The sequence below is a fragment of the Coturnix japonica genome, chromosome 10 (genome assembly GCF_054131305.1).
Source record: "Coturnix japonica strain WE chromosome 10, WE-NBRP24, whole genome shotgun sequence".
In the NCBI taxonomy this organism is placed as follows: domain Eukaryota; kingdom Metazoa; phylum Chordata; class Aves; order Galliformes; family Phasianidae; genus Coturnix; species Coturnix japonica.
The window spans coordinates 8775744-8802253 of NC_140672.1; the positions used below are offsets into that span (position 1 = coordinate 8775744).

The 26510-nt window shown below is 43.1% G+C and overlaps 1 protein-coding gene across 1 annotated transcript in view; it reads right to left on the minus strand.

Annotated features, from left to right (window-relative positions):
* Positions 1–643: 643 nt before the first annotated feature.
* The window catches only part of LOC146759248 (obscurin-like), a 31078-nt gene continuing 5211 nt past the window's right edge, over positions 644–26510 (minus strand). Inside the window, exon 4 of the mRNA XM_085510332.1 lies at positions 644–2767. Coding sequence (XP_085366458.1) covers positions 2553–2767 — 215 coding nt within the window. The 3' untranslated portion in view covers positions 644–2552. The remainder of the gene's footprint in view (positions 2768–26510) is intronic.

Here is a 26510-nt window from a genome sequence, read left to right on the forward strand (position 1 = left end):
GACTGGTTTGCCCACAGAGGAACCCACATTGGTGATTCTCTGAGCAGCAGCAGCAAAGCCTCACATGTGGAGGCTGACCAGATTGCAGAAGGGGAACAGGATACAAACAGTTTGAGGAGCTGCTTCACTGACATTTCCAACACTGTTTTGGTAAAGGCCTTCGCTAAGCACAGTGACCTGAGATAAGCACAGAGTCAAGTTTAACATGCCTGAGAGGAGGATCTGGAGAGGAGGATGTCAGAAGTGCTCCAGTGTTACCATGATGACTGGCTTCCCACTTGCCCCCCATTGTAGTTGCACTGCTTGGCACTGGAAGGCACCAGCCTGGAGCTCCGGCTGCAAGGCTCCGCCAAATGCAGGAAACAACAGACACCCAGAGACTGGTGAAGGGTCCTAAACCAACAGGTGGTACCACCCTCATTTGTAAATACAAGTCACCAAGCCCTGGCTTAGATGAGCCAGGATCCTGTTCACAGGACTACAGACTTCTATGGAATAGCCATGTTCTTCTTTCTTTTTTTCTTCCTATTATAAATTTTGCAAACAGATCACTTAACCCAGAGCAGAACAAAACCACGTGTAATTAGCTGTGAAGTAAGTGACACCATTCAATTCATGAGAATTTTGTTTTCTGCTTGCTCAGAAGCACAGCACTCAGCACAGGATATGATCTGCAGTAAGAAAGGAACACATCTGACACATTGGAGTCCTACTGGGATTTGGCAGTTTATTTCCATGAGCTGATTGTCAACAGTGGGGGAATTAATGACCACGTTATAAGCAGTGTGCATCTGCACAAAAGCACTTATGTTTGGCATGTATAGTGTCACACGCGCAATGAAATTAATTACAGAATTATGTGCAATTATGGTTATAAGTGTAACACATTAAGCAGTCTCTTGCCAACTATTTAATGTATGTACTCTCAGTAAACTAATTTCTTTCAAGGATTCACAACTCTTTTCAAACATATACTTCAATTTAAGCAGTTCCTGGAGTTAAAGTGGTTGACTTGTGATTTATACTCTGCTGATGGGGACATTTTTTTTTATTTTCATGTCCTTTTAAACTGCTTATTGTAAAGATTTCTTCCCATTGCAGTGTCACTTCTTGTGCCACTGTGCCACTTCTTCTTACTCTGTTCCCTCATTTTTTAACTGACTTTCCCTTTGTATTGTCCTGTCATTATACGTACCCAGAACAAACAAGGTATGGAACAGTGTCTGTGGCCTAGTATTGTTCCTGTGAGTGCTCAGATAAGAAGTGCAGAAGGCAAGCAGCACCCTCACCCAGCATCCCCATGTCTTATCAGTAAGATGAACAGTTACCTAGTTCAAACATACAGCCAAATTTTAAAAAGAATTTAGGTACAAAATTATACATGGCTGCTTAATACTGTTAGGATTTATGGGATGTCACTGGTTGTGCTACATCATCCAGCACAACTCTATCACACACAGCCGTCTGCCATTGGTTTGTGTCTTACTGTATTGTGGTTAGGATGGAGTAATTAAGGTGAATGGACCCAGGGTTCCAACACCCCCCAGGGGCAGCCCCAGGTCCTGCAAGAGCAGCTCCGGCCCTGCTGCAGCCCTCACCATGCCACTCACGTCACACTCTCAAAGAGCAGCTGCAATTCCAAGGAGGGTTATTTCATTTGGCACAGAATCTTTTTTAAATGGGTAGCTTCCCAGACTTATGCTGAACAGCAACGAGCAAAATTAACTTGTAGAATTGTGTGTAGAATTATCATGACAAGTGTTCTAGCTGTATCAGCCAGCAACTACATCCCTAAGATGCAATCGTTATTTCATTTTTGTAAGCCCCTTCCCCATTTTCAGATGTCACAGAATGACAGAATTGTAGGGGTTGGAAGGGACCTGCAGAGCTCATCGAATCCAGCTCCCCTGCAAAGCAGGCACTCTACAGCAGGCTGCACAGGTTGGCATCCAGATGGGTCTTGAATATCTCCAGAGAATGAGACTCCACAACTCCCCTGGGCAGCCTGTTCCAGTGCTCCATCACCCTCACTGTGAAGAAGTTCCTTTGTATATTGGTGTGGAACTTCCTATGCTCCAGTTTGTGGCCATTTCCCCTTGTCCTGTCCACACAGACAAATGAAAAGATGGTGGCCATGTGCCTTTATCTCCCACACTTAAATGCTTATAAACATTAATCAGATCCCCTCTGAGTCTTCTTTTCTCAAGGCTGCACAGACCCAGGTCACCCATTTCCTCATAGGAGAGATGTTCCAGGCCCTTTATCATGTTTGTGGCCCTCAGCTGGACTCTTTCCAGACGATCCCTGTCTGTTTTGTACTGGCAGCCCAGAACTGGATACAGTACTCAAGAACCGGATACAGTACCATATACGTATTTTTTACTTCCATAACTCAACACAACCTTCTGTTTGGGAGACAAACAGCAACCTGTTTGTGATACACACCTGCAGCGTGTATCGGTGCTTTTGACTGAGTGAAAATTCATACATTCAAAATATGATTGCCAAGAATATAAAAGGGATCTTAGGCAGCTTCTCTTCCCAGAGTTTCATCACTGGCTGCTGAGCTCATAGACAGAGCTGTGTTTGACGGGGGCAGTGCCTGAGCACTTCACACAAAGTGGCCAAGGAGCAGTGCTGCATTTCTGCATGGCTGCATTTCTGCATGGCTGCATGGCTGCCTTCAGTGCTGCAGGAGCTGTCAGTGCTGGTTGTCTCCTGGCAGTTGGAGGCATTTGGGCTCCCCAGGAGTAATTTTGCAGAAAGCCTAAGAAAAGAGAAAAAGCAGTGTGTTTTTACAGACAGCCTTCTAGGGAGAACAAAGCGCTTCCCTTGATTTCTGCACATAATTTAGGGATAACTTAATTAGCTTCACTGAAGTCATGCTAATTTACCTTAGGTAAAAGTGATTCTCTTTCTCCTTTTGTGAAAAGGGAACAGTGTAAATTTCCTGATGTTAATTAAGACAGAAGCAGACTATACCTTCATGTATTCAGTGCAAAATAAGCAAGACTAGAACACAGCCCAAACTCCAGATTACAATCACTGGCATGGTCATCATTTGGCACAGGCATCCGCAGCAGCTGGGATTTCTGCAGCTGGCTGATAGAACAGCATAAGGAGGAACGTGTTACAGAGGTGCTTGAGAACTGCGTGGGTTTCTTTCCATGAAAATATCAGAGATTTGGGAAAGCTTTTTTGAGGGGCAGGTGCTACAGAGAGCCACTGTGCCAGGACCGTGGGGAGCTGCGTGGTGGGGTCACCATAGGACATAGAAGGTTCCAAGTTGGAAGGGACCCACTGGGATCACACAGCACCACCCAGACCTGGTGTCAGAGTGGTGTCCCAACACTCCCTGAGCTCCGGCAGCTCGGGGCTGTGCCTGCTGCCCTGGAAGCTGTGCCATGCCCACCACCCTCTGGGGCACAGCCTTTCCCTCACCCCCACCTGCCCTCCCCTGACACAGCTCCATGTGTTCCCTCAGACCCTGTGGCTATCAGAGAGCAGAGCTCAGTGCTACCCCTCCACTCTCTGTGAGGAGCTGCAGGGTGCCATGAGGAGCTGTAGGGATGCCATGGGGAGCTTTAGGCTGCCATGGAGCTGCATTCTGACATGAGGAGCTGCTATGAGGGAGTCATAGGGCTGCCTTGAGGGATAACTAAACACAAAGACTACTAATACATTTCTGTTATTGTTTCATCTGAGGACCTCTATAAAACAGTGTAAGAGATTATTCTTTCACACCATTGTCTCAAAGTTTGCTGAGGACACAGATGGACAAGTCCTGGTCAAGGGTTGAGAAATCCTTTGTCTAAATCATAGAATCATAGAATTACCCAGGTTGGAAAAGATCTTGAAGATCAAGTCCAACAGCAGCCTAACAATAGCACCCTAACACTAACAACCCTTTGCTAAATCATATCCCTGAGCACCACATCCAAATGGCTCTTAAACACATCCAGGGATGGCGATTCAACCACCTCCCTGGGGAGCCTATTCCAGTATTTAACAACCTTTCTGTAAAGAAATGTTTCCTAATATCCAACCTAGGGACACATATGGACAAGTCCAGGCAAATCACAGTCAGAGTTGATGAAATATTTTGTCTGAAGATTTGCAGTCCAAGGGCAACGATAGAGAAAGAGATAAGCCACAGCTTAGTGGCTGGGAAGCAGTCTTTTCTCAAGGGAGATGCCATCTCGGGGGTTCTGCACATGGCTCTTACCCAAGTACCCAGGAATACCACATTGGCAGAAGAAGGATAAAAAAGGGACCAATAAACATGACATCAGGTGCTTCACAACATGATTCCTGCATGCTGATAGACTCTCCTGGGCCTGCTACCTGAAACCTGCCCCTTCCTCTTGGGCCTGCTCTGTCTCTACCTGCTTGCTGCCTAAGGCCGGCCACTCTGCTGCTGCTCTTCCCTGCACTTTTGCCTTGGGGCATTGCAATGGCATGCAACAGAACACTGCTAGGTCTTGGTGGTGACTATCCCTGCTTTATGCAATTTTTTGCTTCTTTCCTATATTTCCTATTGCCCACTTTCCCTTCCCCATCACCCTAATTCATAATAGTTGCCAGTCCTCCCCTTCCCCATCTCCCTGATTAAGATTTGTAATAAGCTGGTTGGACCACCATTTGAACTCTTTGTTTCTTAATCTCATGTCAGGTATACATATATCAAAGAACCTCCTCTCCTTCCTATGAATTGGAGCAAGACAAACAGCGGTAATAAATAATGGTTTTCCTTATCAACATGTGTGGGATCGCAACCTTCCTTCCTTGCAATTACCCTAGAATAACGATTTTCTGCTAACTCCAAGTGGGCCTCAGCGTGAGTTCCTCAGATCTGAACTTTACTTGAGGATAATCAGGGTTGTTTAATTTCTGAGCAGCAGCTTCACTGAGGTAATTGATTTGTTCTTGAAATCGTGGTTTCAGGGAAATGCTCTTTGTAATTTCCTCAGCTGATATTTCATGTTGTGTAAAATTGCAGCTGTCACACTGCTTTGTATCACAATATGGTTTTCAATGGAAACATATCACCAGCTACAAGTGATTGTTGAAGGAAGTTTAAAAAAGGCACAGAGAAAAAGAACCCTGGAACTGTGTATTCTTTGCAAAGCTATAGAAAAATTCATGGCAAAATACACTGAAGTCTATGGACAGCAACTGTACTAATCGCAGTTCATGGAAGTAATATTTTTTTGATGAATAATGTATGCAGAATGAAACTTATTCAGTACAGTTCATCCTTTAAACAATGCCTGCAAAGATATGACAAGCAGCTGGAGAGATCTTTGTGGTGTGTGTTAGCCATGAACACAAACTACCAGTAAGCTATTAGGGAAAGTGCAAATCGTCCTTTACCTTACAAAATCTGTGTATTACAGAAACACACAAAAGGCTTAACTGGAGCTCTGCTAGCCAAGCGATGGTACATATTTTCAACATCTATGCCCTTGTGCATTTTCAAAAACCTCCTAATTTGTAGCACTTAGAGACCAAGGCATGATGGGCAATGGGTGGAGTGAAGCAATGCTGCGTGAATGAGTATTGGCAGCTGGGTGAGAGGTGTAGAATGGGTATTTTATTCCTCTATCCAGTTGCCCTCTGGGATGCCAGGCCCTTGGCAGATGGACATGAAAGGACATAGAAGAGACAGAGGGCACAGCTGAAGTGAGGTACATTTTGAGCAGGCACAAGATGACGCTATTGGCGAGAGGATGGCCAGGCACTCTGCTGGAGACCAAGGAAGCTGTGGGTTCTCCATCCCCAGTCAGAGTCGGAGCTGGACTGGCCCAGGTCTGCAGTGGAAGCAAACCTCCAGGCTGGCCACATCTGAGCAGAGGACTGGAATTGCATTCTTCCAAAATTTGTCTAACATTTTTTTTGTGTGTGATTTGCTGTTCTTAAATATACGTATATATTACACATGTTATATAAACATTTAATTATTGTGTATTTGTATACTTAGAATATATCATAGAATCACAGAACAGTTGTCTGGAGGGACCTTTCAAGATCATGTAATTCCAGCCCCTCCAGAATTGATTGCCATGTGCATACTAAATATGTATACATCAGCTATGTAGTTGCTCGTTTCTCAAAGGACACCATGAGTATTGAACTGAAAATCTATCTGTAAAATGGAAGTATGATTGAAAACCACACCAAGATATTTTGAATCCAGTGATGTTTCTTATAATAGAACTAAAAGAAATCAGGCTTGCATGTCACCCACAATCTAACAAAATGTGTTTCTATCACATAATCTCTAATTCTAGGGTTTGACCAGTTTCATTTTATTATTTCAGCTTCTGCTTTTAGCTGTAATGTTTTAAAACTTCCATTGGAGATCTCTTGGTTTGCTTCATTTCATCTCATTCTATTCCTCAGTTTTAGACAGTGACTATAGCAAAGAATGTTTCTGATTTTCCTGAAAGTCGTCATTTACTCACAGTGATTTCTGACAAATGCTCTGTTGTACAGTTTCTTTTTTATGATGATTGCATGGAATGTGCATATCACCATTATTTCCTTTAAGCCATTTGGATGAAGATTTGCTTGTACATAGACAAAAGCTGTATACCTTGGCTTTCTGAGTTTTGGTTGCATTTATCTTGCTTTATTTTTCCATTTAAGGATTACTCCATGTTTAACCAGCATGGAAATAGCACAGAATTTGGAGGTTTATTAATATCTATAATACAGAGCATTTGTGTCTGTCTCATGCATTGAATAAGATGATAGAAATGGGAAAAGATAAATGACAGGATTTTACAACTGATGTAGCAGCTGTTTTTGTGATGGAAAGCAAAGCCATTTCAGTCACTCTTTAATATGATTGGGCATAGCAAGGTTATGCACTTGAGGAAGAACTGACAGAGGGAGCACTCTTAATAAGGGACAACTGAATTGTTGTGTACGAAAGAAGTGTGAAGCAGAAAGAGAGCAGTGAGACTGAGCCAGAGGAAAGCCTGGAGCCTGAACCTGTTGAGCGTTAAATCCCCTTCCCAGGAATGTGACTCATTTGTAGCAATCCATGTTCCAAATCAAACCATCAGCAGACACATCTGCCTTAATCAGGGAGTATCTTTTCCAGACATTTTCTGCACTAATGGGACACATTTTCTGTTCATATTTTGATGGACAGAACAGTGCAAAAAGCAGTCATCCTAAGTGAATATTTATTGTTGTATCTGCCATTATTAAATGCCAAGCAGACATTATTTTACTGCTAGATTTTTAAAAAGATTCAGAAACACTCTGCAGATTAATGCAATTCAAATATAGGTATTTCAAATGCATAGTGATATTCACAGTAATCAGTATAAAAAAAAAATCAAATCAAGTCAAATCAAATCAAATCAAGCATTACTCCTCCGTTTTCACATACTGAGTTTCCTGGTAAGGCTTACAGCGTCAGGATACGATGAAATTCTTTAAAAGACCAAAATGAACAGCCACTTGTTTAATTGCTGTAGACTTTTATGCCAGGTTAGACCTATATTTGTTTCATCATATGGGAACAGTCCCATTCTATCCCAGACAGCCATTTTATTGTGAACATTGCTCTGCACTGCGAGAACACACCTATGCCAGAGGTACTTGTTTTCTTCCTACACATTAACTAACTTTGGTTGTTGAGCAGCATTGACACCAGAGGCTGTTGGGCTCCTTACCACAAAACCATTCCTCAAGAGAGGCTGAAATACAGTCTTACCCATCACTCTATGATACAGTGCACAGAGGGAGAGAACAAAGAGGGAGACAAAAAACTGAAAAAGAGAGCAAGAAAGAATATCCTCCATGTGATCTTCTGCTTTGTGTTGATTAATAGCATTGCTTGTTCTGCATGACAGTTACTCCCAGTGTGAACTGATAGATCATCCAGGGATCTTACCCAAGCCAGTTACCCATTAACTCGTAAACAAAGTATAAATATTAATTAATAATTCTTGGTTTTACAAAGTAAAGGACCCATTAAAATCAGGCAGCATGGAGATTTCATTTAGAAACACCTGCTGTCTCTCTAACTAGGCTCCCATAGGCAAGGTTCAGTGTGACGGCAGTGTCTTTTGAGGGTCGTTGGATGCCTGGGAAGCAGCAGCAGCACTTCTGTACCAAAGTGTTTCCCTTCCCCTATGCATATTTTAAATGAGGTGAACGTGCCCTGTCACTCACCAGCTCCATCAGCTCCTTATCTTAGCAGCTAATCTTGCTGCAGGTAGTAAAAAAAATTACTGCAAGCTATTAAGTTTCTACTAAAATGTCAAATTCTGTGGAGTCTTGAAAAGAAAATGAGTGTATAGTCCCATTCCAGCTAGACAGATTGAGTTTGGTGTCCACTATGAACTAAAAGATTTACTCTCCAGATTGGCTAATTCCTTGAGCATTAAATGCCCCAAGAAAGGGAGCAAACATACTATTAATAACTCTAATGGCTAAAAAGCATATTATTTTCAAGTGATTTGTTAATCAGCATGAGTTCTGCCTACAGCTATTGCAATCAGTCATCTTTCTCCAGTAGTAGCTAGTGTCTTAATAAGGAACAACAAGGGATTTGGAGGAGCTAAAATTGTTCAGGCTCGAAGGACGATAACAGAAATTATTAACCAACTTGGATAAAAGCCACCAAACAAGATGGGAATACTATTGGAAGGGCAGATTGTAAAGCCTCATTGGAGACAGATAGAGCCAAAGAATGAGTTTGTGAGAACGTCTGTTCCGAAGCTGCTTCCCTCTGATGAAATTCTCATCCATAGTTTAAAATGGGAAGAGGAATTTTCTTGCATAAGACATCAGTGACTCATGGCTGTGGCTGCAGGAGGGACCTTGGATTTCTGGTTGAGCCTGGGGTGATGAAGCTGAGCCTGGAGTCCCCTGCAGTGCCCTCAGAGCTGCCCGCCAGACCTTGGTTGAGTTCTCAGCTAAGCAAACAAAATGATGATAATTTGTTCCTTAAAAAAAGAAGAAGAAAAGAAAAAGAGAAGGAAAAAAAGGAAAAGAAAAAAAAAGGAAAACAAAAAAAAAAGGAAAAAGAAAAGAAAAAGAAAAAGGAAAAGAAAAAGAAAAAGAAAAGGAAAAAGAAAAAGAAAAAGAAGAAGAAAAAGAAAAAGGAAAAGAAAAAGAAAAAGAAAAAGAAAAAGAAAAAGAAAAAGAAAAAGAAAAAGAAAAAGAAAAAGAAAAAGAAAAAGAAAAAGAAAAAGAAGAAGAAAAAGAAAAAGGAAAAGAAAAAGAAAAAGAAAAAGAAAAAGAAAAAAGGAAAAAAAGAAAAAGAAAAAGAAAAAGAAAAAGAAAAAGAAAAAGAAAAAGAAAAAGAAAAAGAAAAAGAAAAAGAAAAAAGGAAAAAAAGAAAAAGGAAAAAAAAGGAAAAGAAAAAAAAGAAAAGGAAAAGAAAAAGAAAAAGGGGGGAAAAAAAAGGAAAAAATAAAGAAGGTTCTTTGCTGTTTATGCTTCTTTTTGTCCTTCAAAGCAAAAAATAAAAATAAAAATAAATAAAAAATTTGGGCTTGGCCCCAAAACTCCAGCATCCAGGAAGGGTTGTTATGACAGATGTGGTGAGCACCAGAATATCTGTGGGCAGGGGAAGTGAAACCATTGGAAGAAATTGCCCAGAAGTTGTCTAATTAAACAATTTGTGAAAACATTGTTGTCGTTGCCTCAGACAGCCTGGTTTGTGTGAGTAATTCAACGTTGTGTGAAGGCTGGATGAATGAATCTAATCTGTTTGAAGCTTCTGGCTTTATTGGTAACATTTTATAAATAAAATAGCAATACAGAGGGCTGTAGAATCCCAGTGCTCAGGTGGGATGCACATGATGAGATGCAGGTAGTGGACTGTAGAACACCTTCTGGGCAGGCACCCAGCACCCAAAGCACAGGGCTGAAGGACACAGCCCAGAACCAACGAGGCCACTTTGCAAAGCACAGATGGGCTTTCTAGGATGTATTTTTTTCTCCTGCACTTTTTAATTACTTCTTAAATCTGGGATCTTTTTAAAGCAAGTCAGGAACATTGAATTACCATTTTAGGTTTTTTGTTTGTTTGTTTGTTTGTTCATTTGTTTGTTTAGAATTATTAAACTGTTTTTATTACATTTTCAGACTTTCTATGGAATAATAAAAATTAAAAAGCTTAGATTGAGAAACAACTCTACAACATTTATTAGATGACTGGCATCTATGAACATAAGATTTCTTCATGAAATTTTGTTAATGAACCCACAACAAGCAGGGGAGCATTTTGGTGCCCTGATGTACACAGGTGGTTTCCCAGCAGGTGGCCAGCACTGGCATTCCTGCAGTAATTGATTAGCTCAGGTGTACAAGTACAGCACTGATTGATTACCTATTAAATAACACTCCATTGCATTTCTTTCAATTATACAACACAGGATAGCTGTTGCCAGCCAAGAATTCCATGATATCAGACATATTGATGACTTATAATTGTTTATTTGCATTTGGAGCTGAAGACTTGGAGCAAACCTCTGTGAATGGCCACGAGGAGCACGTCTGTATCACACAGACAGTGTGCTGGGCTGGAGGACGAGGGCTTGGATGGGTCACTGGGCTTTGTGACAAAGTACTGTGAACAAAGGGGACAGTCCTCCTGAGCAGGGCTGAGCACAGGATCCTGCCCTGGGCTCCAGGTGGAGACACAGCAGCTCAGGACAGGCTCTAAGGAGGTGGTTCCAGTTGGGGAGGCCCTGCACTGCACACCCACCTGTTGATTTAATGCAGCTGAAAGCTGGCACTGCGCCTTGCATTGCTCGTGCAGTTTTAAACACACACAACTCCCAGATACTGGAATTTTACAAGGCCACATGCACATGTAAAGCAATCCTCTTGCTATTCTGAGGCAAAGGGAAGCTCTGTTCTAAAAATCTAACAGCTCTTTATGGCCATGTCTCTCATCTGATTGCTTTGCATCATTTCTGTGATCTCACTTCAGGATGCATTTTGGTTGGCTGTTTGTGAGAGCTTTTGTTAGTGGTGCTATTCTGGGACTGCATCCAACTTGCTCCTCATCAAGACCTCTGAGAGAAGTTTCCACATGAACCAAAGCCCTTAGAAGTCAGAAGTTTGAAGAGGAGATGCTGCAGCCAGTGAGCGGTGGGACATCCAGGGTCAGAACTATCATTACAGGTACAACAACAACTCCACTGCTGTTCCTACAGCCTAGACATGGCTGGGGGGGGGGGGGAGAGAAGGGTGGGGAAAGGGGGATCACACATTCTAGCAGCCCCACTATCTGTACCAGGTTGGCAGAGGCTTGAACCCCCTGAGCAGTGCTGGGTCTGCTGGCCTCTGACACACTCCTATCCAGGGCTGACCTCCAGAACAATTCGGCATGAACAGGGGCACCCAGAGCATCAGCAACATAACGAGAGGAGGGGTTGTTCTACACATGCTTCTTTTTCTGAAGAAATCTTTTCGCCATCATCTCCCAGTGTGCTTTTTTTTTCCCCGCAAAGCTGTGATAAAAGTCTTCAAACATATGGCTCCATGGCAAGGCAAGGATTTCCACAAGCTCCTGGACTCATCCTACCGCTCCAGACATCAGCTTCTTGGGCAGTCATACACATGGCTGGGATCCTTTGGGCTGTTTCTACAGAAGGTTGCAGCACTACATTACAGAGCCGAACCACTGCCTTAGGAAAACTATTCAGCAGAAGCAGCTAACTAGTGATAGGATGAGAAGTAATGGCTTCAAAGGTGTGCCAGAGGAAGATTTAACAGCCCTACAAAGTCCATCCTCCTGAAGATAAGAACAGGGGAGAGACCTGAAGAACATTCAGAGCCATACCAGGACTGCATGGTGCAGTGCAGCACAGTCAGGGCGCTCAGCATGGCCACAGTCATTGGGCAATTCCCAGCCCCAGCACCAAGGACTCAGGCTGTGCTGGTGCTACAGAGTCATGAGAGAAGCACTGCAACAGTGGGAGCTCTGCACAGGGGCTGTGCTGAGGGGTGGGCTGTAGGAATGCAGGAGTCATGCAGCCGCAACATGTGTTGGTAGCCATGGCAGGGGGGGATTTGATTCTGCCAGAAGCATCATAGCAGGGTACAGCTCAGGTATGAGGAGACAACAAGGTGTGTGCTGCAGAAGACCGCAAGAGTAAGAATTCATGAGTAGCCATAGTTATACATCTTGCTGAACAGATTCATTTCCCAATTTTAAAATGGCATTTGTTTTGTCATGTTTCTCATCACCATTAGTGCATAATGGGACACTGTGCATCAGTTTAAATGAATTCATAATGTGTGCTGTAGCAAGTCTATTGAATAGGAGATAAATAGGTGATTATTCTGACTCTGCTCTGATGAATGGGATTACTTATGGAGTTATGTGCCACTTCCACAACCTTTTATGGAGAGAGATACCATAAATCAGAGCAGACTGGGTGACCCATTAGATGCCATAGCCAAAAAAGAGGAGGACTGACTACAAGAAGTAAACCAGAAAGGACTGACAATGCTAGATGCCAGCTAGCACAGATCAAAGAAGACTGATGAAATGTGAAGACGTAATGTGGAGACTTGGGTGACCAGGACCCTCTTAAGGGAGTAATGTAAGGATGCAATGAGAAAAGGAAAGAAATGAAGGACTTGAGACTGGTACAAGGCAAGCTTTAGGAGAGTCATGGGCACATTCACAGGAAGGTGCATCCTTCCAGCATTTCCCTCTGGGCTTGAGGGAAATGAAATTAATGGTGGGGAAAGGAAGGGAAAGAGCAGGGAGATGCCGTAATATGTATATTCACTTTTACACAAAGGTAGAAGAAATGAATTAGTGAGAATTTAGCAATGATATCTAGAAAGTTAGAAGGTAAATGATGTGAAGTGGCCACAGATGTATGATTATTTCCTGAGGACATCAGCTGAATGGATGATGGATATTGTTGCCCAACATTTAAAGAGGGGATGCAGGCTGTAAGAAACACAGAAATGGCTGTGCTTTGGACAGATGATCAGGAACAAGGGAGAATGGACCTGAGGTCCTGGAATCAGAGATGAGAACAGATATCTTGGGTGGAAGGAACACAACAGACAAGGTATAACATCCAGGACACAGTCTGACCTGCTAGCATTAAGAGAAAATGGCATGAGTAGGAGGAGGTGCTGGGCATAAAGTGTGTGATTTGTACCATACAGGATAATAGTTCTGAGAAAAGCACTTCACAGGGAGCATGTCACATTGCAAGGCATCACAGGAGACAGGTAAAGCTGTCATTCAACTACTTACAAAGGCTGACAAAGATAAAGAAAAATTTTCCAAAGTACCCTCTGAAAGCAAAATAAAACTCAATTTCAGACAGCTTAACGATATTTCATCACGTTTTTGTGGACACTGAAGCATGATCAGAACTAAAATTCAACTTGGTTAAGAAGTGAGAAGAGAGATGGGAGTTCCTAGGAAGAGCCCGGCTGATTCATCTGCACTTTGATGCTGGAAGGAGAGCTGATACTAATGTGCAATGAGTAGTTTTGGGTCAGTCTCTGGAGATACAGAAAGATCGGCTGAACTTTGGTGGCAAGGACATGCCCCAGGGAACCACCATGTGCCAAGGGAGAGGGGACTCACATCAGGGGATGAGGTCACTTCCCACTTGGAGAGATTTGTTTCACATTTGAAATATTGTAATAAAAACTCTGAAGTTTTTGCTGTGCTGTAAGAGAGATCCTTCTCATATTGGCAATTGTGACATTGTGGGAAACTTCTAGAACAGACTGGGAACAGGTGGTTTAAATGGCAGTGCAGGCTGGCTACAGGATATGTAGCATAGTCTCTGGTGCAAAAAGTAGCAGTGACTTTAGTTTGGCAAATAGCATGGGTGGCATGGAAAGCCTGAAACCACAGAAAAATGCTAAATCATTAATAGTAACTATAAATGACTGGAATGAGTGTATATAAGGGAGAACTCATACATATATTTTAAGAAAACATAAGCATTACTGTACAGGCCTTACTAACAATGAAGTTTGGTTGTATAATGCTGAAATTTTATGTTTGACTAAGAGATTCCCACAGGAATGAAAGTAGAGAAGGGTTACAGCTGCAGTCAGTGACTGTCTGGACTTAATGAGCCAGAAGATATGAACAGAAGAGCTTCTGCGTCAACACGATGAGCCACTGGTCAGATTCAGTATGGATCACATTTGAGTCCCAAAGGCACTGAGCAGTGTACATTCCTCCGGTGTCACAGGCTGGGCAAACTGCTCAGATGTTTTCCTTCTGGATGAATGTCAGTTTTCCAGCTGCAGGGTATATCCCATACTCAGAGAGTCGGCCTGGTATTGTCCCCCATAGCACTTCTGACCAGAGCTTCTGTCCTTCCCAAACACTGCTCTAAATACATGTCTGGCTCCTGACCCACAGAGCAAGTGGATCGCAGTCAGACTGCAGTGATATGCCCCCACCTGGAGATGAGCAGGATCTCATGGTCACAGCAGGAAATACCCCAGACTGCCAGCACCCTGACAGGCAGAAAAGATGTTCAGGCAGAGACAGACAGTCAATGAAGTAGTCCCTCAGAGACTGAATACATGTCCCAGGTGTAAGGGATACTACAAGAGGACCATGAGAGATTGCTTGACAAGTTGGCAGTGCGGTGCTGCCTGAGATGGAGCTCACATCTCCTTACTGAAGGAGTGACAGATACGGTTAAAAAGAGTTGGAAGATGCACATTGCACTGTGTCCTAGGGTCCTAGCAGCAAAGACTGCCCTTATTTCTGTTGTCAAATACACATTCTCCCCCAAGGGCAGCTGGTATCTTACATATGCCAAGCACTCAAAAATGCCGCTCTGTCACCGTGTCATGGTCTGGTCTCATAGAGAAGTTTATTAGACTGCCTCTCTATTCTTCAAAGAATAACTCTGTATCATTTACAGAAGGCTTAGGAATGCCATGTGTAATGTGTGCTTTAAGTATTTGTTTGTTCTTACTTGAGCGTGGCTTTTGATGTAGGTCTACCCATTACATAAAAGCCAGTAAGCTAGAAAAGGATGAAAGAAAATGAAATGGTCTGTATCATATCATTCTGTATAGTATTTGTGTATACTGAATATTTCATTTATTCTGTAATCTGCAGATAGTTTGAAATTGAAAAGCCAGGCTATTGCAATGGCAGCCCTTTTGTTCTTGGAATGAGTTTGGCTTACTCAAGCAAAGCAAGTGAGCACCTGATTAAAGGCAATATCTATCTTTAAGGAAAAAGGCTGTCATTCTGTTGAGCTATTGAGCAACTCCCAAATTTATTTAGCACTGTACATGACAGGAGCATGAATGGACTTCTTCCTGTGAGATGCAGTCACATCCATGGCAAAGTCAAGTCCCCACTGTCCTGTCACTGGAGGGGAGCCCAGGAGCAGTGGGGGCTCTGGGGCATGTGCAGACACAGCACTTGGGATGTGAGCACACAGAGCAATGCCCAGAGTCCATGGGGTAGGAGAACCATACTTAGGACACAGGTTCAGGGAAAACCCGAAGTGATGTGCCAGAAGAAATACCACATGGGTAGATGAGTGGGATGTGCAGCCTCAGAGCAGTGATCCTCGGGGCTGGAAATGAGAGGATCTGGATAGGAAATGTCCCATCCCTGGAGACAGCCCTGGGAAACCTGATCTAGCTGTGGATTTCCTCATTCACTGCAGGGGGGGTTGAACTAGATGGCCTTCAGAAATCCTTTCCAACTCTAAGGATTCTATGATTCCAAAAAGGAGAACCAAGTCACAGAAAACAACCCAGTGCATGGGATACTGGCTGAGCAGGACCATAGGCAACCCAGTGCCCTCAAAGTCTATGGTGGTAAGAAACTCTTTACTCACTGCAATATTCCTGGAAATCTGGTGTTGTTCCTAAAATGCAAAGCATGGCTGAGATTTCCTGGAATGAGAGAAGAGAGTGAATGTCTGGAGAACAAGTGGTGCTTCCCTCCTCCCATATATATACATATGTAAATAGCTTGTGACCCTGAGAAAGGCAATTCACAAGGAAAAGTGAAGAAGATACATAAAACCCTTTTAATCTTAGCAGGAAAAGATGCATTATGGAGAATGAACAAAAGTGTTCTTTCCATAGCAAGAGCTTCTATTTTATTTACTTACTTCGGTTTAAACAATAACTTGTTGCTTTCTTATTTTGAGACAAGATGTAGGATTCAGAACTATGGTGATCAGAAACATGGTTAATATTCAGCACAAAAGTGCAGAAGGCTGATTTTTTTCACTGAGAGAACTTCACACACCCCAGCACTTCACTGGAGGCTGCTAACCCTGCAGACAGTCCCACAGCCAGAGTAGCACCGCCCCTCATCTGCTGGGAGGGGCACTTCAAGTTCTGAATGCTGAGGTACAAGTAACCAAAGAGCACAAGGAAGAGGAACAATCCCCACCTTCTGGAATTCGCACCCAGCAGGGGGCCAAGGCACTCTAGGACTCCTCTCTCCACTCATTGCTTCCTTGGCAGCTGGAGAAGAGAAGGAGAGTCACAAGGAGCCACGTGAAAGCACTGCAGCATCTCTCCAGACTGCATTCATCAAATCCCACAAGCTGAACCTAGCTCTCTTCTATAGCGTGAACTGTGTGCTCAAGAGCAATGCTCTGTGCAGGCAGGATGCAGAGGCAGGTAGTCAAGTAGAAAAAGATGGACTGTACAGGATTAGCACAAAAGACACCAAGCTGAGTGGTACGGTTGACATGGAGGAAGGAAGGGATGCCATTTGGAGGGACCTTGACAGACTTGAAAGGTGGGCCCAGGTGAACCTAATGAGGTTCAACACAGCAAAGTGCAACGTTTTGCACTAGGGCCAGAAGAACCCCAGGCACCTGTACAGGCTGGGAGGAGTGGTCCTTGAGAGCAGCTCGGCAGAGAAGGACCTGGGGGTCCTGATGGACAAGAGACTCAACATGAGCCAGCAGTGCGCTCTTGCAGCTTGGAAAGCAAATGGGATCCTGGGCTCCATCAGGAGAAGGGTGGTCAGCAGGGATAGGGAGGTGATTATCTCTCTCTACTCTGCTCATGTGAGGCCCCATCTGGAGTACTGTGTCCAGGTGTGGAGCCCTCAGTACAAGAAAGACATGGAGATTTTGGAAAGGGTCCAGAGGAGGGCCACAAAGATGATCAGGGGGCTGGAGCACCTCCCCTATGAGGACAGGCTGAGGGAGTTGGGTTTGTTCAGCCTGGAGAAGGCTGCGGGGTGACCTCATTGCAGCCTTTCAATACCTGAAGGGAACCTGTAACCAGGAGGGGAGTAAACTCTTTGAAAGGACCACTAATAGCAGGACAAGGGAAAATGGTTTTAAGTTGAAAAAGAGGGAAGATTCAGGTTGGATGTTAGGGGGAAGTTCTTTACTAGGAGAGTGGTGAGGTCCTGGAACAGGCTGCCCAGGGAGGTTGTGGATGCCCCATCCTTGGAGGTGTTCAAGGCCAGCTTGGATGGGGTCCTGGGCAACCTGATCTAGTAAATGTGGAAGTTTGGTGGCCCTGCCAGGCAGGGGGGTTGGAGCTTCATGAACCTTGAGGTCCCTTCCAACCCGGGTCATTCCGTGATTCTGTGAAAAGAGACTGAGTTGGGGTATCTGAGATCCTCATGAGAACCAGCAGTCAGATCTGGCACACCCAGACCAGTCTGGATACAAGAGAGGGGAAGAGGCCAGAGAAGTCCCATTTTTAATCTCACAGGTTTTATAGGATTTTAGGCAATATCCATGAGATTTTATTGAGCAGAAAGAATTTTTACATTTCTGATTGCAACAGTTTCTGAGATCATTCTGCTCAAATCTCATCAGACCTCTGTATTCAGAAGTTCATCTGCTTGCAGAAAGTGATCAGACTTCAGCAAAGTGAGAGTACAAATGGGAGGAAACAAACATGTCAGCTAATGGACAATGGAGCCAGGAGTCTTAGCAGTAATCAAAGAAAAGCACTGTGAGCAGTGCAGGAAAGTGACATACCCCTCTCAATATTATAGATCAGCTTTTACTGAACTCAGCAGAGCTGTCTCAAGCTTTAACTCCAATGATATCTGCAGAGCTATCACTACTTTCAGTGTACCTTTCAGTGAAGGTGAAATAACGTCCACAAAGAAAGTGTAACTCCAAAGCGAAAGGCTGAGCAGACACTTCATACAGAAGCACAGCTCCTGGCCCATGCACTACTCACTGCTTGGTCCCACTGGGTGCAGGACTCACCTGCAGGCCAGACCTAACACATCTGGCAAGCACGGTTCATCAGACTGCTAATGGAAAGCAAAGCTGCCCATTACATGCTCTCTGATGTGCTGCAGATACAGAAAAATGAACATATAAAATAAGATCACTATCAACTAATTTCCCATTGGTGTTTTTTGGTTTTATTTGTTTGTTTTTGTTTGTTTGTTTGTTTTTTAAATAGAGAAAACTCTCTGGAGAAGGGAGAAAGAATGTTTAAATATTGATTTAATACAGAGAATGGTCTGATGGTAATACATTTTCAGAAACACTCTTAATGGAAGGCTCCATCACAGTCATACACTGCTTCTAACAAACGCTTGGGCAGAGTGTTTCTCTCATTCCTGAGGTATAAGCACACAGAACAAAGCAGAAATTTTCTCTAACTCCATAGTTATACTATGTTCCATGGGCTGCATCTGGCCTGTGGATTGTTGTTCCTGATCTATATGTTATTTTACCTCACTTTATATTATCTTGCTCCTGTTTCTTTAAGATATTCCATATTTTAAAATGCCATGTTTGTGTCCTTTAGATTTGGCATAAGAAGCAGCTGGAACTGGGCTATCTCCTCTAGCTGAAGTAGGGCTCATTTAACACAACATATTTCACTTCTTCCCATATGCTGCACACCCACAGCATTACACAGCTATTTTTCCTCCAAGAGAAAGCACACCCAACTCACAGCCTCCACACCTGTTTTAGCTCCTGTATCCAGACTAATCAAAAGAGGCTCCACAGAAGATAAGAGAGCAGTCAGACATCCTCTGTTTACTGATTTACACATCACACAGCCTAGCCTTGTGAAAGCAATGTTGAAGAAATGTAATCGGTTTATTTGCACTGTGACAGCCGCGTAAACCACAGAAAGGAATGTGACAAATGAAGCCATCAGCTGTGCTGTGCAGGGAGTGAATACATTACACTTCCAATTACCAAAGTAGATAATACATTCCTTAAATAGGCTGGCACTGAAGCCCAGAGCCATTGTCATGGCACCACTGAGCATCCCTAGCAAGGCACTGGGTGAGAGCACTTCCCCTGAGGACAGGCCCCAGATGAGGCAGGAGGTGATGGCCAATCTGGGCTCATGAGGTGCTATCAGGGATGGGGCTGACACCACACATAGGGGTGGCAGGAGAACAGGGGCTACACAGTGCATATCACTGCTGGAGCAGTTGGGGTTGCTGTAGGGAGAAGTCCTGGATCCAATGATCCTGACATCAGAGATACTCTTGTGGCATTTAAACTGATAGGACCCATATACAAAACGATTCAGGCAGCTTTTGCTCATTAAGGGATACAGTGTGGTACACAGCAGCCCTGAAAAATCTCTGCTTCTGTCTAGCAAACACTAAGGGCCTCTGAGCCACTAATCTGACTGTAAAGTTAAGAAGTTAAAGCATAGTGCCACTTAACCTTGCTGTGAGGAGACTGCATGCCTTCATGCATCTCAGCAGCTATGCTCCTTGGTGCTCTGTCAGTGAACCCCATGGCTATGCAGTGCAATGGGCACTATGTGCTTGGGGCTGCATGGACACTGCACCCACCTGTCTGAAGTAAGAACCCTGACCTCCTAGTAGCCACCCCATGCCCCCATCTCTCCAGCTCCTGAATTCTTCTTCACACTGCACTGTGTTCCTCCAGCTGGGACCCACAGCTCAGAAACTGGACAAGAAATGTCAGAGCCATGTGGATTAAAAGGCACCTCAGGAAATTCCCCCGCTTTGTACAGGCCAGCAAAAGTTCTGCTGCCACCGAAGTTGTCATTGGCTGTGGGGGGTGGAGGAGGGGGGAAGGCTGGGCAGTGTTTCTAGAGGCACACAGCATACTTGTGCTGCTCACAGCAAAGAGGACCTTAGAGAGACTGAAGCTGTGCAGCCTCTTAGCTTCTCGTTTCATAACCCATTAACTTTACAGACACTGTCCAGACTGCCTGCTCCAGATGAAAGGTCTCTGATTATCTTTCCAGGTAAATTAATGCCTGACATATTTTGTTATTAGGCTTTGAAAGGCCTAATAAATAAATTTACTAGACAATTTCTTCATTCAGTATTGCAGTTTAAACCAACAGACAACAGCAGAGAAATGGTTCATTGAAGCTAACTGCCAAATAGCTGGTATCATGATGCAAATCAACCCTGAACAGTGCCCAGCAACACTTCTGGTCCACCTCACAGCACACAAATACAACTCCTGCACACTGCCTTCTTTCTGCACAGGCTGCTGCAGTCTCCATTCAGCTGAGCAAAGGCTCAGAGTTTCTGTCCTCCCCCTTTCAGTACAGTTATCCCTCACTGGGGGCACAGAGCACGTACAGTCCAGTGGTCCAGTGGAGAGGCCACAGCCCCCAGAAGTGTGAGGAAGGGACTGGGCTGCACCACAGCAGAGGTGGGTGCTGTGCTGGGAATCATCTTTTCTAAGCTGATATTGCAAATGGACCACTGAGATGATCCCTCATACATCAAAGCCTGAATTCCCATTAGCTGTTGAAAACTATTTAAAAATTACTCTCAAAATACTTCTCCTTAGTTCAAAAGTAGACAAGGCAGATATTAGAGATGTCAGAGAAGACACTTCTTTATTCCCAGTGGAAATGTTATTTGTACCTTCTAAACACCAGAGCTATTACAATAAACAATTCCATGCAAATAGGAGATATTTATGAGCAAAGAGGCACTCATGGGAATGAAATTATGAACACAGGTTCTTATTCTTAAAATAGTCCCTATTTTATGCAGATTAAAATTCTCCCTTGAACTATTCCCGTCCCTGTTCCCACCCCAGCACAGGTCAGGAGGAGTCAGCCCCAGGCCATGCCACCCAGCCCCTGCCTGGCACAGCTGGGCTCCTACCAGCCGGATCACCAGCTGCTCCAGGCTGCAACCAAACCTGCTGCCTCTGGTGTGCCTGTCATGCTTATCACTGGTTAACAGGCCAAGAGAAGCTGCTGAACCAATGTTCTTGGCCTGTCTCACAGCAATCTCATGCAAGTCTCAAGTAGTAGTAGCCATAAATGATTAATTTTCAGCAACATGAGACAGGACTCCATCTGCATTGCTCTATACCATGGCTGTTACTATATTCTGTTCTACAAGATTTAGTATTAGCCTCATGCATCTGTGAGAAAGATTAAACAAACAAACAAAAAAATAAAAATAATTAAAATATCAACCAACACAAATGACCATGTCTAACTGAGAAGCAATGATTTTGAAGGAAATGAGTTTTAAGATACCACTGAAAGTTGCTAACAAATCTGAACCCTTACAAATACATCATCAAAATGCATCAGGAAGAGATACTTCTACTCAACAATTCCATTTGATTGTTTTGAATTTGGTTCTAGGAAGGCTGTTTTTTTGTTGTTGTTGTTGTTTGTTTTTTTGAGGGAGAAACAGAAAGAGAGAGGAATACTTAAACAAAATATCTTGATAATCCATGAGCTTATGTTTGGAAGAAAAAAAGGGTACTTTGAAAGAGTGACCTTACAGCAAATTTGCCAGTAACAGTGGTATTTCACAGGCAACCAGCACTGCACTTGCCCTCAGCTCTGCCCTGGGCAACAACTGGCACAAGCAGGTCAGGACCTGGGCAGCAGACATCCACACTGCCATCAGGCTCCCACCTGAGGGTAGCCTTCCATCCCTCCAAGATGGTTTTTACTTGGGCACCTGCATCTTCACTGTAGAACATGTGCTCAGCTTTGAAGTCTATGGAAGGGGGTGACTTTTTCTGCAACATAGCCATAGCCTAAAAATGAGCATAATATAATAACCACATGAACTTTGTTCTTTAATACCTTTGGTGTTCTCAAAAATCATGCTATTCACAAATAAAAACACAGTTGACAACATCAAATTACCAAAAGGGAATGAGCTCTGAACTTAAACAGAAGCTGGGGGACACAAATACATCTTGATACCTAAGGACATTTTGTACAGACAGAACAGCTACATTCCTGGGACGGGGACATGAAATTAAATGACTTTATGTAGTCAACTACAACTCTGTATTCACAGACAGGGAACAACTGGACATTGCATTTCACCATGCTGGAGTGGACAAGCTGTTCTCCCACACCGTATACTCAGACCTTTCTACTACCACAGTGTTGCTCATCATTCTCTTCCCTGCTTGCCTTGCTGCCCCAGCACCTTGCTGTCTTGGAGATGTGTAAGAAACATTCCTTGGAGACAGTAACTACAAGACAGACAGAGCTCTCCAGTTAAACCTTCAACTTGACAGCTTTTCCCACTGGAAAGATCATTTTGTAGGTCCTTTCCAACCTTGTGATTCTATAAGTCTATGAAAGGGCACAGTGGGAATAGCACAGTATCTCCTGGGCTCAAAGGACCCTTTTAACTCCCAGAGCCCCTGCAAAAGGCTTGGGAGTGTCTGTCACACTGCATCCTTATGGTTGTTCTCCCACGGCAAAGAGGTGGCTTGGTTGATGATAGCACTGTTGGATTAAAGCTCACTGGCCTTTGGTCACTTACACTGCACCTGGTACTGAGCTGGTGTTCAGAAGGGCCACCCACAGTCCCCATTTCTGCCAAGTGGTTTTCCCCATTTATCTGAGCTTGAACTCCTGTATCCATAAAACAGGATTAAAACAGACCTATGCTGTTGTGCACAGAAATCCATAAAGAAACAATGCTGGTTATTGGAAAGACACAAATGCTCTCAAGTATGTGTGCAAAACAGTAGTAAATATTTTAATAAGGTATTAATGGTTGACTTAAAAGGCACTATGCTAATCTACAAAGAGCAAGACCGATGTGTCTACTTTCAACACAGGATTCTACACTCCTAATGGTCCTGTAATTTTCAGCTAAAGCCTGTTTCTGGAGGATTATCAATTGTCTCTCATAGGCATTACTTATAGAAAATTCTCAGGAACACTGTGCATATTTTAGCAGAGCCAGAATTATACAGAGAACATGCCTTATTTTCGTATCTATAGGAATAACTGGCTTCTGTGTCACTGTGTGCATAGGTTTTAAATTGTGGATCATCACATCAGTATCCTCCATGAACCTTAAATGCTTGTAAACATTCTACTTAGTAATGAATCTACATTTAATATAAATGTTTTTTTTCCTGAAGTTTATTCTAGGAAGAAAAGAACAGAAATTCTCATAATAAAAAATAAATTGTAGGTAAATCATATTCTTAAACTTCATATACTATTATATTTCATAACTTAAATTCTACAAATCTTGTATTAATTAAGCAAATTTTAAGAAAATGAGATCAAAGCAGAGAGTACACAAAGCCAAGCATTTGTAGTTATAGCCTATGAAAGTCTAGCAGTTCTCTCCTTATTTCCTTAAGGTAGTAAAGAGAACCATAAAACCACTGGTTGGAAGGGCTACCAGCCTGTTCAGTTGCTCACACTATGTTATGAACTCTCAGAAAGGCCTGATAAGGCATTGCCCAGGCAGACGATCTGCCCAGAACCAGACGATCTATATTAAAATACACGGCCTAACGCCATTGGCACCGTCTGAGAACCCCGGCTCTCTCCCAGCGGTGAACCGAGCCCAGCCCTGAGCCCGGCACAGAGCGACGGAATTTTCTTCTCCTTTGCAAGAAGCTCCGGAGCTGCTGCGCTCCACGAGTGCCATCTGCTGGCACTGCTGCGCATTGCCCGGGCGGCCCCGGCTCGGCTCAAGGGCAAATTGTTGTGAACTCCCTCGGATAGACAGCTATGTTAGCTGGATAATCACAGCTGCGATGCCACCAAGAGGCATTTTGCCATCCGGCTGTAATTCTGTTATTCAAAAGGTAACTGTCAAATCACTGAAATCACATCCAGTTTAATTTAAACCAACTCTCCACTGCCCCCACCCTTTATCTGCAGAAGAAATCAATTTAGAAGGCTAGAGGAAACCTAGAAAAGTATCTCATCGCTTTAGTTATGCCAAGAAACTAAAACCTGTTTTGGTAGTCTCTGTTTCACAGACTTCCAAGAGTATTGTGGAATATTACTGCCTTGGAATGGAAAGATTTACAACCAGAAAGCCTACGAGTTATTACAAAAACAACACATTAGTTAGAGGATTTACTGTTGCAATTAGGCTCTCAGATGTGCGACATTCAGGCAAAACAAACAAACAAACCAAAACAGAAGGAAGTGCAATTGCCATACATACAGACAGCCAGAACAACAAGAATACGTTTTCTTTAACAGAAGAAGAATTGCTGTAGAAGGTAAGTAAAATAGTGAAAGAGAATGGCTACGCTCATGTCAGTAGATTTGAACAAATTATACTGGATATGGCTCAATGAATTTGTTAGTGCATTTCTGTATGGAACATCTGAAAAAAGGTGTATCCAAATCCAGAATTATCTTTAAAATGCTAGCTAGCAAACAGCAAAACTATTGCATTTATCTTACTGAAAACACAGATGCAGCACAAGTCAGCATTACACTGTACACAATCAGGAGGTGCTACATTTGATTTTCAGCTTTCCCCTGGAAATGAACCCACAGATTTGCAGAGAATGACACACTCATAACATCAGGCACTATCCCAATCACCTCATCCAAGTATAACTCAAAACAAGGCCTGACTTGATGTCCTCCGAGTTCATATAGAAACGCACTGCTTCAGTAGTATATTCATAGACTGTAGTCCATGATCCCCCACCCCCCTTCCACACATAAAAGACAGAATACCTTCTAAGATTAATGTAACCAATTAATTGCTGATAGGAACCTCCTCCTCTACCCAGCTGCCTCTGAGAGCATCTGTGTTTGAAACACCATGCCAGAACAACTTCATCTCACTTTATAGTGAACCTGTTCTGAGGAACAGATGGTACATAGAGGATGTGCTGCACTGCACCCACAAAAATCCACTGCCTGCAAGCACAGCAGATTAATGGCCTTTCACAAATTATTAGTACATCCCCATTTTTCAGGTGTCAGATAGATGTTGCCTGAAATGTTATTGCTAGTACTCTAGAAATCCAACATCTACTCTATTTTCTTTCTTGTTATTTCTGGCAAAATATGTAATTTATGTCTTCCAAGCCATCTAAACTGCAATGTATTGACAGCCAGACAAACAAATGTGCTGGAAAGCAGATGCAAACAGACACATTCTTAATATATCTATAGTTAGGAAGAAAGAGGTCAAGTAAAGCCAACTGTTGCACAAGATACACTTTGGATTTAGTTCAGAGAAAGCTATGAGGAAGTTTTAATGTCACTTTCTTCATTAACTGTAATCTGGTCCACCTGAGGAGAAATGTGGAAGTCAACAAAAGCTAAGGTAAGAGCTTGCTCCTTCAGTCTTCCTGGCTCTGAATGAAAAGAAGAAGAACATACCAAGAAATCTTGCAGAGGAAAAAATAATCAGCTGGGATTTCAGTGAGAATTCCCAAGTGTACCTCAAGTTCAGGTTTCTGGGCATTACTTACACTGAACCCTGTGCAGTCAGATGTACAGTTGGAATAAGGCAAGAATAGTTATGTATGGTTAGAATAATACAAGAACAGTAATGTACAGTTGGAATAACACAAGAACAGTTGTAAATAAATAATCAGATGTTATCTATGGGAAAAACTCATCAACTCTGAGGCCTTCAGACAAGATGGAAAAGGTTGAGTCTTGCCACAAAGGAGCGATCTCCAGAAAGAGATGCTGCCTTAGTGGTCAGCCCTTAAATGAAATCTAGGAGAGATCTCTGTCCTTTTCCTCAAAGGCAATACCAGCTGATCAATAACTGTTCCACACTTTGAACAGCCAGAGCTAATGATATTGTATATAGCTACATAGTATCAACCTTCTATTTCTATCCAGTTATAATCTTATGCGCACTTATTAAAATTAAATTGAATGCAATCACTTACAACTCCTGACCTGAATTATCTCTGCTTCACGTCAGACCTCTTCAGCACAGCACTAGGGATTAACTAGCATTGTAGAAGCACAGTATGGGCAAGGAGTCCAGGACATTGAGAGTGTAGCCTCCCTGACTGCTTGGTGTCCCACTACAGTGCTGTGACCTTCCTGACAGCATGAAGAAATTCTGGAACAAGAGAATAGCTTCACTGCATTAGTAATAGTCATTACACTCCTTTTTCCTCATATATTTCCCTCCTAGCCTTTAGAAATCTACAGGAATATTTTCAGAGCATCAAGCCTAAATTCATACTTGCAAAATCCATCCACATTTCTCCTGTAATTACAGCACACAGAGCAGTGCTGACAACCTGAAGTCTTTTGAGGCTCCTGTCCCATTGATCTGGACACTAAACAGGGGAAAGCTACTG